General features: G+C 44.6%; 1 protein-coding gene and 1 long non-coding RNA gene across 7 annotated transcripts; one reads left to right on the top strand and one right to left on the bottom strand.

Moving 5' to 3' along the window:
- Nucleotides 1-949: 949 nt before the first annotated feature.
- Nucleotides 950-4,840, bottom strand: LOC118499083. Its single transcript, XR_004901587.1, has 2 exons — nucleotides 4,750-4,840; nucleotides 950-1,078 (listed from the first exon to the last, which is right to left on the bottom strand). It is a non-coding gene; the product is annotated as an uncharacterized LOC118499083 (long non-coding RNA).
- A 170-nt stretch (nucleotides 4,841-5,010) lies between these two features.
- LETMD1 (LETM1 domain containing 1) lies at nucleotides 5,011-13,218 on the top strand. 6 transcript variants are annotated; one of them, XM_036019028.1, is made up of 9 exons: nucleotides 5,011-5,276; nucleotides 5,790-5,941; nucleotides 7,921-8,036; nucleotides 8,656-8,738; nucleotides 10,061-10,247; nucleotides 10,343-10,444; nucleotides 10,549-10,701; nucleotides 11,167-11,263; nucleotides 12,620-12,824. In XM_036019028.1, exons 1-9 carry the CDS (start codon nucleotides 5,041-5,043, stop codon nucleotides 12,685-12,687), a joined length of 1,194 nt encoding a protein of 397 aa, XP_035874921.1. In that variant the 5' UTR covers nucleotides 5,011-5,040; the 3' UTR covers nucleotides 12,688-12,824. The 6 variants fall into 6 exon arrangements, with proteins under 6 accessions (XP_035874921.1, XP_028388744.1, XP_028388746.1 ...); XM_028532943.2 differs by having other exon boundaries at nucleotides 5,045-5,276; nucleotides 12,617-13,218; XM_028532940.2 differs by having other exon boundaries at nucleotides 5,070-5,241; nucleotides 5,769-5,941; nucleotides 12,617-12,824.
- The last annotated feature ends 525 nt before the right edge of the window (nucleotides 13,219-13,743 follow it).

The following is a 13,743-nucleotide window of genomic DNA, read 5'->3' as shown; positions in this document are numbered from 1 at the left end:
GAGGGTTAGCAACAGTGGGAGGAGGAGAGAGTGGGAAAACTTATAGAGAATAAGTAGCATAGACGGTAGGTAGAAAATAGACAGGGGGAGGGCAAGAATAGTATGGGAAATATAGAAGCCAAAGAACTTATGACACATGGACATGAAGTAAAGGCGGGGAATGTCAGTGGGAGAGGGTGTGCAGGGTGGAGGGGAGTGAAGGGGGGAAAATGGGACAACTTTAATAGCATAATCAATAAAATATATTAAAAATAGAAAAAAAAAGAAGTTTTAATACAAACCATCGGTTATTAAAATTCTTTCAGCCTGGGATTTTTTTTTTCAATTTCTTCGGAAGAATAACCTGCCCCCAAACAGCCCATGAAACTCAGAGTGAATTAGTATCTGAAAGTGGCAAATCACTGCAGTTACTGTCTGTACTAGCATGAGGTTTATCTTTCCCTGAATTTTCCAGTCTTTCTTATCTTCGTGCATGCCGTTCCTCTTTTCCAAAAAGCCCTCTTCACAATACTTGTCTGCCAGTCAGTCTCCAATCTATCCTCCATGATCTAGCTCACACCCGACTTCTCTTCATGCAGACGCACCACCATAACCACCAGGATTTTTCAATTGACTGCTCCTTGTTTAACTCTCACTGTACCTTGGACATTTTCCTGTTACAGCACCTATCGTATGATAGCATAATTATTTTTTTCCTTTTAAAATCTTTTAAAATTAGTTGCTAACCCTTACAAACTTGAATTTCTGGTTTTACCTAAAAATTTGGAGGCTCTGACACAATGTGATGAAGTGCCCAGGGCATCTTCCCTGGGGGCACGTTCTCAGCACACCCCATTGTTTTACTTGTATCTCATCTGCTTTGAGTGTGCTAGCCCTTCTAGGTATTTGAGTCCTAAACCTAAGATAAAATACATAATTAAGTAAATAAACCCAGGACTAGTATCATTGATTGTGTGGCTCAAACAACTGACATTTATTTTCTCAGTCCAGGATGCAGGAAGTCCGAGATCAGGAAGCTACCAGGGCTGGTTTCTGTTGATGGCCTTTCTGGCTTGCTGCCTTCTCACAGTGCCCTCACCTGGTGGAGAGAGCAAGAGAGACTGAGAGAGTGAGAGAGGCACAATTTTTTTTTAAATTTTAATTTATCAATTGATTTTAGACAAAGGGGGAGAAAAAGAGAGAGAGTGACATCAATTTGTTGTTCCACTCACTTATGCATTCATTGCATAAGTTGCATTCATTGCATAAGTTGCAAAAGAAGGTTGATTCTTTTATATGTCATACCCAAGGATCCAACACAAAACCTTGGTGTGTTGAGATGATGCTCTAAACAACTTAGCCACTCCAGCCAGGGCTGAAGCACCTCAATCTTCTGTACTAAACCTCTGAGCTTTTGGAGCAAAAGGCCCTGACATTTTCCTGGAACCTAGCAGAAGGGCTACAGAGCAGGCCCTCAAATGTCTGCCAAATGAACAACAGCAAATGGTGACAACAAGTTGAATGACATATGGGATTGGGGAGCTCAAATCCGGTTCCCACTGATTGCAGCAGAAATCTGGAACCACTTAAAGATGGTCACCATTTGGGGGCAGTCTGGTGGTTTCTCACTATCTCTTATCCAGATCTTTATAAAATAAGTTTATCAACATCCTGAACCTCCAGTCTCTTCCCACTCTAATCTGTGTTAACTCCAGAGTAATTTTTGTAAAACATTGCCTTCATCTTATCATTCCTTTGGACAAAATGCATTGTGATTCCCTAGTACCTTTCAAATCAAATCCCTATCTTTAACCTTTACACTTGAGGTCCGCAAGCAAATCTAATCTTCACATGAGGCCCCAAAGGGTACTGCCTCACTTTAGAAATTCCAAACAATCTCTCAATCATTTTATAATGTAAACTATCCTAAGTAGACCTGGGGGAGATAGTCAATAACTGCAAAATTAGTTAATTAATTATCTATTTATTAGTGAATGAAAGAACACAAAAGATAAAGCAATTTCCTTTCTAAGGAATTATTTTGAGAGGAAAAACATTACCTTATACTCTGATATATAAGATATTTATTCAATTAGTAAATACTTAATAAGCACCTCTTGTGCCAGGGACTGTGCTAGGGACCAGAAATACAATGAGCTTAGAATCAAATGGGGAATACAGTCATTAAATGTATAATGCCACTGTTAATTATGATCATTTTAAGTACTGTGAAGGATAAGTATAGATAGCTACAAGACAAGTTGAAGGGAAACCTAACTCTGCGGGCTTAAGAGTTTCCAGTAAGAGTGCTATTTACACACAAGTAGCAGTAATTCATGTGCCCAGTTTGTCTGGTTCCAACTGCTGACTCATGTCTTTTTTTTTTTTCCTTAAGATTATTTTTAGAGAAGGGGGAAGGAGGGAGAAACATCAGTCAGCTGCCTCTCCTAGGCCCAGGCCAGGGACCTAGCCCACAACCCAGGCATGTGCCCCTACTGGGAATTGAACCAGCAACCTTTCAGTCCTCAAGCCAGTGCTCAATCCACTGAACCACACCAGGCAGGGCCAGATCTTGAGTAGGTTACTTAAAACCTCCCTTTCCTCACTTATAAAGTGGAGCTAACAATTGTATCTACCTCATGAAGTGAGGACTGATCGACTTAATACATATTCTTAATACACTAAGAACAATGAAGGCACATAGTGTCTGCTCAATAATGCTAGCTATTATTACCATTTCTAGCTGGAAGACAAGCTAGAAGGCTAGTAGGAAGAAAGAAACTCCAGGCAAAGAGCAACAAGTGCAAAAGCCCAGGGGTATAAAGTTGCTTGGCCTTTGGTAGAACTGAAAGGCCAGTATTTCTTAGCATAGAAAGCTAAGGAGAAAGGGATAACATGAGACATGGGGTGAGGCTGGGAAGGGAGGCCAGGTTAAAGAGCCTGAATTTTATCCTTGGAGTCCGAGGAAATGTGAAAGGTTTTAAAGGAAAGTGACAAGCTTAGATTTGCAGTTTCAAGAGCTTTCTCTGGCTACGGTATGGAGAACTGGTTGGAGAAAAGCCAAAATAGATGACAGGGAGCCAGTAAGGAAGCTACTCTAGTCATCTAGATCCATGGCACAGGAAAGAAAAGGAAACTGGATGTTTCCTCTGAAGAAACAGAAGACAAAACCAACAAGACTTAGTGTGTGTGTATTGGGCTGAGGGGCACTAAATCATAAATATTTGAGGAAGAAATGAATGAATTCCCATGTTCCTGCCACACTATTTCACTGTATGGAATGCCTTTCTTCTACTCTGTCCTCCCACACAGTTCCTTCCATTCCCATCTCCTTCACAAAATTCTGATGTTAACCCCCTTCTTCCCAGGGGTGTTCTAGAATTTTAGACCTGAACATTCTTTTTATTTAGAGAAAGGGGAAGGGAAGGAGAAAGTGAGGGAGGGAAACATCAATATGTGGTTGCCTCTCACGTGCCCCCTACTGGGAACCTGGTCCGCAACCCAGGCATGTGCCCTGACCAGGAATGGAACCCATGATCCCTTGCTTTGCAGGACAGTGCTCAATCCACTGAGCCACACCAGCCAGGGCATAGAACATTCTCAAGAGATACATAGCAGTTGAAAGGAGTTGGAAATTTTCTGAAGGCAGTGATCATTTTTTAGTCAACTCTGTAACCCTCCCACTTAGCACTTGCAGACAGCCGCCCACGCACAGAACTTTTCCGCTGACTGCACGAGTGGTACAATCGTACATAGCCCACACTGACAGAAAGCTCTGTGACCCAGAAAGCCTCCTACAGCTGTGGGTGCGCTCGCAACCATTTTCTTCCTAGATCTTCACAGAACTCTTATAAGATAGGTACTATTATAAAGGAAACAAACTCAAAGTTAGAGTGACACGTCCAAGGTTACACATATATTAAAGGAAGTGGCAGTGCTAAGATTTGAACGAAGATCTCCTCGTTCCAAATGGGTGCTTGTCAGGATGGTCGAGTGGTCTAAAGCGCCAGACTCCAGCCTCTGCTTCCAAACGGAATGCTCTATTATCCTTCATGGGGAGTAAATACAGGGCAGGACTAAAGTATGTTTAGGGTGGTGTGTATGTGACACAGTGTATTATTGCAGTATTACTATTTGTTTTCCATACAAACGGCTGTAACCCTGCTTTTGCCCCATCCTGTATTCATAATGTACTCAAGAAGACTCAACTCTTGGAGGCAGCTATGTGCCACTTCTGGGAATCTTTTCCAGTTTCAGCTATTAATTAATTCATTTTAAAATGTTTATTGCACACCTACTACGTGCCAGGTATGGCACCTAGTGTTAGGGGTAGGGTATAGCAGTGAATAAGACAAGACGCTTGCCCTCAATCTCGTTCCGGGAACAGGCCAAACAAGGAAACAAATGTATAAACGACGTACGTGCTAAGTGCTATAAATAACATACACGGGGTGATGGGGGGAAAATGTGTGTACTTTGGTCAGAGAAAGCCTCTCAGGAAAGTGACATTTAAAGCCCAAGTTGGGTCTGCAGGAGGTGCTTAAGGAGAGATATTTTCCAACAAACCTAATCCGGGGAACCCAACAATAGGAAAAAGCAGACTTGGTTTGCACAGAGCCCGCTCCCAGGCCTCCGGCCACCTGACCGTAACTGGAAATGGCCAGTTCCCAGAGCAGTCAAACCGTCACCACTAGAGAATGCCGCGAGTCCTCCCAGCCCCCAGGAGGCGCCGTGGCGCCAGGCACTGCCAAATTGACTTCGGGCACCTACCGCCTTAAGGCCCCAAAGCCTGGGGTACGGAGAGAGGGCACGGACGGCGCTAGGGAATTGAGAGGGGTCACTAGGCCCTCGAAGAGAGGACGTCCTCAAGATCACAAACCCTACCACTGGCAGGACACTCGCTCCCTTTGGGATAGCCCGCTTCCGGCGCCTTTAAACTAGGAAGTACTGGCTGCGTCCAATCCGACCCTTTCTTCCGTACTCAGTTTTTGGCATTCGTAGGAGCTGGATTAGCGGGAGGCGAGCGGTCTACGGTTACCAATCAGCACCCAGGGAAGGCGCATGCGTTGTCAAACGAACGCGACGTACTGCGAACTACGACCTGAAGAAAACATCTTTTGCCCCCTCCCTCACTGGGAAGATGGCGCTCTCCAGGGTGTGCTGGGCTCGGACTGCTCTGTGGGGTTCAGCGGTCACCCCCGCACCTTATGTCACCCGGAGGCTGCAACTTGTTCGCTTTGGACTGGCCTGGGGGGCCCCTCGGTGAGGGACCTGGAGAAGGAAAAGCATTTTTTGATGTACAGGCCCTTCTAGTGTCTCATCCTTCCTTGCATGCTGTTTCTTAGTTGTCAGGGTTCCACTCTCTGGCCTCGGGATTTTTATTCTGTTCAGAAATCGCACCCCGATCCCCGCTAGTGACCTGGCTTCTTGACGTTCTGAATTCTTAGAGCCCTATTTAGAATTCCCGGAGCGCCGTTAGTTCGTTTTTCAGCTTCCCTTTTCTGACTCAGGTTTTACCGCTGTTTACCTCGGCCCCACCCGTCTGGCTTTATCCTCCTGCTCTGGCCTCAGGCCTTGCGCACTCCCTCCGGACTCTTGCCACTCCCGGACGCTCTTTCCTGCTTAGCCTTTCCTCTGCCTCATTTGTTTTTCTCAGTCTGATTGCTTATCTCCTCTTGATCCCTAGGTCTTCCTTGTATTTCGGAGGTTTTAGTGTACATTCTATGAGGCCTGTGTTTTACATTAAGGACGCAGGTGTGAAGAGGCTTCTTGGACTGGTTCCCAGATAGTCTCTTTGATCCTCCTTGTAGGTCTTCAAAGCTTCACCTTTCTCCAAAGGCAGATGTGAAGAGCTTAATCTCTTATGTGGTGACTAAGACAAAAGTGATTAGTGGGAAGTACCATCGTTTTTTGGATCGTCATTTCCCCCGCTTCTATGTCCTGTACACAACCTTCATGAAAGGTAAAACTAAAATTGAAATAGAAATCACTAGAATTAGCTCTTGGGCAATGTCAGAGGGTTAAAGTAAGATAATTTGCAGGTTTTGTTATGGGAGAGTGAGCTGGGGTCTTATGTTTCATAAATGCTTGAGTGTTTAACACTCAAACACTTTATTTGAGTGTTAAAATAAATCTTTTAAGTTAGCACTTCTTGAGGGTGTGGTGGAGTAGTTTAGTTGGTTAGAGCATCATCCCTATACACTTAGTTGGTTAGGGTAGGTTCAACACGCCCCTCCCCTCAGGGTACATACACGATTCAACCAATGAATGCACAAATAAGTGGAAAAACAAATGATGTCTGTCTCCCTCCCTCTCTCAAATTAATAAGTTTTTAAAAATTAAAGAAAAGTATTATGAGAAACAACTTTTAACAATATCCAGTGGGAATATAGGTATTTTTGTACTTTTCTTAACCACACACTTAACTATAGTAGAAATTCTTTGCCATGCACAGCAGCAGGGGTCTGTGGCTGCACAGACTTGCCCTGTGATTTATCAGTTGACTTGGCCCATAAGGAAATGTGGTTTGAGGCTTGTTACAAACTTATCCTAGTTAGCATGTTGTGGAAATAGCTGTGCAGTGCTTGGTTTCTGAATGTCTTGGTTCAAATCAGAGCTGTGCTAATTACTAGGAGATGGTATAGTGCCAAGTGTCTATTCTGGAGCCAGAGTGCCTGGATTCAAATCCCTGCTTGTCACTGGCGGTGTGATTGAGCTTACTTAACCTCTTTGTCATTTGTGTTTTTTGGGGATAATAATGAAACCTACCTGTGTGACCTTATGGTTGTGAAGATTAAATTAACACATGTAAAGTAGATAAGGCCTGATATAGTAAGGGCTCAATAAATGTAGCCATAACTATTATTATACCCTATACTTTTACCATAATACCAATTACAATAAATGCCACACTGTCAGCTCTGAATATTATCATAATTATTACTAGCTGTGTGGATGTGCAAATGACTTATCCTTAATTGTAAAGTGGAGATAAGAAAGGCTGCCTTGTCAGCTGCCAGTTTGTAACTAGGATCAAATAGAAAAGGGTCTGAAAGTATTTTGGTTGTTTTGTTTTTTAATTTTACTTATTTATTTTTTAGAGAGGGAAGAAAGGGAGAAAGAGAGAGAGACACACACATCAATGTGCGGTTGCTGGGGGCCATGGCCTGCAACCCAGGCATGTACCCTGACTGGGAATTGAACCTGCGATGCTTTGGTTCACAGCCCGTGCTCAATCCACTGAGCTACGCCAGCCAGGGCGGTTGTTTTGTTTTTAAGCCTTTTATTATGGAAAAATTTAAACATATGCAAAAGTAGAGAAAATAATACAATGGGCTTCTGTGTGTTCAACCTCACTTCAGCAATTAATTCACAACTTCCCATCTTATTTCATTTATACACATGCTTCTGTATTATTTTGGAGCCAACCTAGACATATATTATTTCTTTCATAAGTAGGAAAGCATTTTAAAAAACTAATGTTCTAGATAAATGTAAGAATTCTAGAATGAAGAGAAAAATGCAATCATAGAAATATGTTGCATTACAGTAATTATAAAAGTGTTCTAGAAAGGAGATAAGTTAATTTCTGGTTGGGGAATACACAGAGTTGATTGGACAAGACTTCCTGAGGTTAGGGAGCTTTGACATTTTGCTTTAAAATGGGATTGAGTAATGAAGCAGAAAAGAGAGACCATTCCATAGTAGATTGCAGAAGGCCCACTTGGCTGGAAGAGAAGTGATGTGCTGTGGGAAAAAGGATGAGAAAAGACATGTAGGGTGGCCTCACAAGAGCTTCAAGTGACCTAGATGGAAATTTTAATGTCGAGGAGTGTTGGGGAGGGACAAACGTGTGTGTTGTGGGTGGGCTTGGAATAGGAGGCTGTGGTAAGCTTCATACTGGGGTAATGTCACACTCTGTCCTCTGCTTCAATGAGGCAGGATTGCAGATGATTTGGGCTGATGCCAAAAAGACTAAAAGAATAAAGACAAACATGTGGAAGCACAATATAAAGTTTCATCAACTCTCATACCGGGAGATGGAGCATTTGAGACAGGTATGGGCCAGGGGCAGGTACCCAGAAGTTCATGGTGCGGTAATTAAAGTTAACCAAGATCTCAAGTTTTTTTCTTTTCTATTTTGTTAACCACTGACTAAGCATTTGCCCTTTGCCATGAGATTAAAGTATTGAATTAAATGAGAGCATCAGATTATTTGCCAAAATTGGATTCTTTCAAAGTTGTAGCCATCCATAGCAGAGCTCTATAGAATTTTGGGCACATTTTCTGAATAAAAGTTATAGACAGTAAACTCTAATTTGTTTCTGAACATAGAGAAATCTGCAAGGATCCAAAAGGCAGCAGGAAAGTGATATTTGGTGGTGACTTGATGAGTAGTTTCAAAGCTGAGAGTAAGACTCTAGGACCCATTCTGCAGCTCAGGAAGAACTTACTGAGGGATTTGGTATAATGTCAGGCCTCGTTCTCGAGAATATTTGGGATACAAAAGTAAATTAATCAGGGCTTTTGTCTTTAAGGAACCTACCAGCTACAGGTAGACAGAAATAACTTTGACCCTTGGCTGGGCTATAGACACTGGCCGCACAGTGGGGTGGCGGGGTGGCCACTGTGTTAAGAATGTGGGCTGAAACTGCATCTGTGTTTATTTCTGCATAGTTCCGTCAAGACGTCACCAAGTGTCTCTTCCTAGGTATTATTTCCATTCCGCCCTTTGCCAACTACCTGGTCTTCTTGCTAATGTGAGTACAGACTTCTGTCTCCCTAGCATACTGAAGGTCTATAGATTTTAAAAAATCACAAATTATTTTAAGGAGAACTTTCCATTCAGCGGCTAGGCAGAAGTTATCAAACTTCCTGCTCCAGTCTTTTCATTAGCCCCAGGTTCATAAAAGCCACTCAGAATGCCTGGGTTACTGGGACAGCTGTAAGTGTAGGTGGCCTGGACTCTCCCTGTCTCTGAGCTGCCCCTACATGATGTGAAATAAGATAACGACCTTTTTCATTATCCCTAGAGGCAGTAACCCACTCCCAGAGAGACATAGCAGTTTGGGACAAATTTTTTTCTTCAGGAGAGAAATGCATTTCATATTTTGAAAACGTAAATCTATTACTTTATCTCTGAAGATGACACTTTTAGATTATGACTTTGCATGTTGTCTGTTGCTGCACAACAAACAACTTCAAAGCTTAATGGCTTAAAACAAGCACCATTTTTATGATTTGCTGGGTCAGGAATTTGGTCAGATCGGTGATGGACATTTCTCTTCCATGTGGTGTTGACAGAGGTCCCTCGTTAACAGCGGTGAAGGTACTAGTCGGGGTGGTTTGAAGTCACTCTCAAGTCTGGTGCCTTCGCAGGGGTGGCTGGAAGACTGGGACTGTCAGCCACAGTGCCTACTTGTGGCCCCTTTAATGTGGCCTCAGGGCAGTGCGACTTCTCCTGTGGGAGCTCAGGGCTCCAGGAGTGAGTGTGCCAGCAAGGAAGAATCTGCATGGGCCAGAGAAACCGCTGTACCTCAGGCTTGGAGGTCACAAAGACACACTTCTGCTCTCTTCTGTTGGCTGAGTCAGTCACCCAAATTTTAAAAAGGGACATAGACATCACTTCTCAATAAGAGGAGTGCCAGGGAATTTGTGGCCATGTTTTAAAAGCACTGCACAGGTAGAGAAATAAATTAAAAGCAATTTTGCCCTTTCTACTTTGTATACACCTGAAGACTGCGTTATTGGTTGAGGTTGTCAGCATCACATAGTGTCCAGCTCTATAACTCTGTCCAGCTGTGTCCAACATTCTCACTAGCGTTGGTTCAAAGGAGTCATTTTATCTGGCTGCTGCCTGCACTCCTTTTCCACTGCTGCTTCCTTTCACAGAACTTCCGCAGTGCAGCTCGGCCTTGTGCTTCACTGCGTCTCTAAACCTTGGTCCGAGAGCATCTGCAAAGAAAGAGCAGTGTGGTAGGGAGACAGGGTCTCCACCTCCCCTTCCTTGTGTTCACATCTGCCAAAGGCTTTGAAAGATGCCAGTTTCAGCAAGTGACTGTGTGATTCCTTTTCCTTTCAGGTATCTGTTTCCTAGGCAACTACTGATCAAACATTTCTGGACCCCAAAGCAACAAATTGACTTCTTAGAGATCTATCATGCTATTCGGAAGCAGTCCCACCCAGAAATCCTCTGTTATTTAGAAAAAATTACCCCCCACATTTCTGATGCAGGACTCCGGTGGCACATGACAGAGCTGTGCACCAAGGTATTCCTCCAGTTAACCCTTGTTCCAAACTGGGAAACTTGTGAGATCAGTCTGCAACAGCCACCTATCTCTTACCTCTCTCACCCTCTCCCAAGATGCAGCGCGGTACCCATCCGGCAGCACAGGATATCCTGGCTCTGAGAGAGGGTTTCTCTAAGCGTCCTCTGGGCATGGACCAGCTCCCTACTTTGCAAATGGTGAGTACTCGGAGGCTTTTTCTTCCCACAGCTTCACCTTGCTTCAGGTCTTTGCTTGCACTGGTGCTGTGTTAACTTTCTCGTCCTATATTGTTGTGTCACAGAAAGCCTTGAGTCGAGCTATGCTTCTCACGCCTCACCTGCCATCTGCCTTGTTGAGACACCGTTTAAAGACTCACACCACTGTGATTCACCAGCTGGACAAGGCTTTGGCAAAGCTGGGGATCAGCCAGCTGACCTCGCAGGAAGTGAAATCGGTGAGAGCCTGATTGCAGTACCAACCCTCCACCCTGGGTGGACTTTCGAGTTCACAGGGCTGGGAGCTTAGAAAGAGCTCGTTAAAAAAAAAAAAAAAAAAAAGAAGAGCTCGTTGTCTTGCTTGTTATAGCAAAATTCAAGCTCTTCATCCTCTCACCTCATTTCTAGATCTTTTTTTTTTTCCTCAGTGAACTTAAAGTACTGGGAAGAAATTGCCCATAGTAATTTTGGTTTATGTTTCTTCTGGCCCTTCAGAAATCGAGGCCATCACACCTTAGATCTACTGTTCTAGCGTCTATAGGCCTCTTTGCTTGTCATCTTAGTTCAAACTGCCATGGAGAAAGGTTTCTTGGGATGAGGTTGTAACTTACTTCAAGGCGATTTTGGGTTATTTGTGGGGTTACACTTCCATGACACACTTGCTCTGTGATTATTAAGGACCATTTCTCTCCCGAGTGTTGCAGGCTTGTTATCTTCGTGGCTTGAATTCTACCCTTATTGCAGAAGAGAGGTGTCGGACTTGGCTGGCGGAATGGCTGCAGATTTCCTGTAACCTGAAGGGTAAGGCAGATCTCTGGCATAACCAAAATCCAAGTAATTTTTGTATTTTATTCAAAGATTATTTTGGATTTAATTATTTATTTTAGAGATCTTATTTATTTTTAGACAGGGGAATAGAGGGAGAAAGAGAGAGAGAGAAACATCATTGTGTGGTTGCCTCTCGTGTGCCCTCTACTGGGGACCTGGCCCGCAACCCACGCATGTGCCCTGACTGGGAATCAAACCAGCAACCCTTTGGTTCACAGGCTGGTGCTCAATCCGCTGAGCCATGCCTGCCAGGGCTATTTTGGATTTAATTATTGAGCACTGTGAGGCCCTTCTCTCACACATATGTCTAACTGGAAGGCACAAGCTCATTAGCCTACAGGGGTTAAGCAGGTAATGAAATGGACCGCACCAGACGAGCGAGTGCACAGTGGGGACGGTGGGAGCACAGGCGTGAGTGCATGCCTGTCTGAAGCAGTTCTCCGCCTCGGCACTATCGATGCTCTGTTGTGAAGGCTGTCCTGTGCTTTATGGGGTGTTTGGCAAAATCTCTGGCCTCTACCCACTACATGTCAGTGGTACCACCCTTCGCCCCACTTCTGACAACCTATAACGTCTTCAGACGTTGCCAAATGCCCGGGTGGGAGGGGAGAGCAGAAGTGTCCAAGTTGAGAAGTACTAGGCTAAAGGTATCCAGATTCAAAACAAAACCACTCAATTGGCTAAACAATAAGCATCTAAGATGAGTATTAGGCTGGTGGGTTTCCTGTTCGGAACCTTTGGCTAGGTCTTGATGTTTCCTAAGCCTGTGAATATCAGGTAGGTCTGCTAATCCTGTCCCAGCTGAGAAATATCCCCAGAGCACTAACTTCTACCAGAAGAATCCCAAGGGTGACAGTGGTGTTTAATACCGTTGCTATCTCTGAATTTTCTGCTGCTGTCACAGGAGAGTCAAGAAACGAGGATAAGCCCTGGCTGGTGCGGCTCAGTGGATTGAGTGCCGACCTGTGAGTTGAAAGGTTGCTGGTTCGATTCCCAAGTTATATGCCTGGGTTACAGTCAGATTCCCTGGCTGGGAACTGCTAGAGGAAATCAATCAACGTTTCTCTCACATGTTCATTTCCTCTCCCTCCCTTCCCCTCTAAAAAAAAAAGACATGAGGGTGAGCAGATAGGGGTCTGTGTTGGAAGGAGAGGAGAGCACACCATGCAGGGACTGGAACAACGCAGGGGAGCTGGAGGACAACAGCCTGTTACGTCACACCTCCCGCACCCGGCTTCCTGCCTCTGGCTTCCAGTCCTGTGAACCAAGGCAGTTGGAAGGCGAGCTGTTCCCTGGCCAAACCATTAATGCTGATGGTGTTTTCAGAAGCTGAGCTGTCCCTTTTGCTACACAACGTGGTCCTGCTTTCCATCAACTACACTGGGACGAGGCGCTGAGGGAACGTGGAGCGGATGCCACTGTCCTGCCGTCACAGCACCGCAGCGTGGGACCAAGCAGCACTTGTCAGCACAGTCCGTGTGCACTGCTGGGTGTGTGAGAGGCCGAGGAGCGGGTGCCACGGGCTTCAGTGCGGCACCCAAGTGGGAGCTGGAACTGAAACAAACCCTCTTACAGAGGTGGCCCACGTGAGGTGTCATTCCCAACTCCCTTGGAATTAGCTGGCAGTGGAAGCAGCCACTGTACTGGGCTGTTACTGTGACACGCTTAGTGCAGATCCTAGGAAGCGTCTGCCCCAGGTGGGAGTCCTCGTCTGGCCTAGGGCCCAGCACTGCGACCTTCTTTTGAGCAGTGTTTTTGTTAAAGCTGGTTTCTGGCTGGTGAGGGGACAGCGCCACTTACACTGGAGCGGTTACACACATGTTCTCTGATGCTCCTCTGAACCCTGAGGTGACCAAAAATAGGAAATTTTTTTGTCCCCTTCATTGGGGTAACTAACCTCTCTTTCCTTCTCAAATCCTTTTACCACTGTAACTTTTTTCCTGAATAGGAAAAAGTTACATTTTTCATTTTTTAGTGAATAACTTATGGGAACATTTGAATAGAAAAGATGAAAGGAAATACAAGTGCTTCTTGACCCCTTCCCTGGGGTTTAAAGCCTTCACACCCTTGTCTTAATTTCCGGGCTGTGCTACAATCCCTGTGGATCTTAAACTCTTTGCTACCTCCACTGTGTTGCAGCCTTCCCACTGTCACCTACAGTGGCTGCCTTCTTTGGGCCGTGGATGAAACCCGTCCCGTACTAGTTACTACCCAGCCTGGGAGGCCAGGAGAGGTCTGCATCAAGATAGTAAGTTGGGGTTAGCTTTTGTCTCTGTATGTCCATCAGTGACCTGTAGTAACTTATTGTGAATGCATGAAGTACTGTTTTTAAACCCAAGTAAAGACGGTCTGAAATCAATTGCTGGGAATTACTTGTGCATACTCTAATCATTTTGCTAAGGCTCCTTTACAAGACGCATAACCTAACTAATGGGGAGATAACTGGTGGGAAT

This window comes from Phyllostomus discolor, chromosome 2 (assembly GCF_004126475.2).
Source record: "Phyllostomus discolor isolate MPI-MPIP mPhyDis1 chromosome 2, mPhyDis1.pri.v3, whole genome shotgun sequence".
Lineage (NCBI taxonomy): Eukaryota > Metazoa > Chordata > Mammalia > Chiroptera > Phyllostomidae > Phyllostomus > Phyllostomus discolor.
This window is presented reverse-complemented; position numbering and strand designations above follow the sequence as displayed.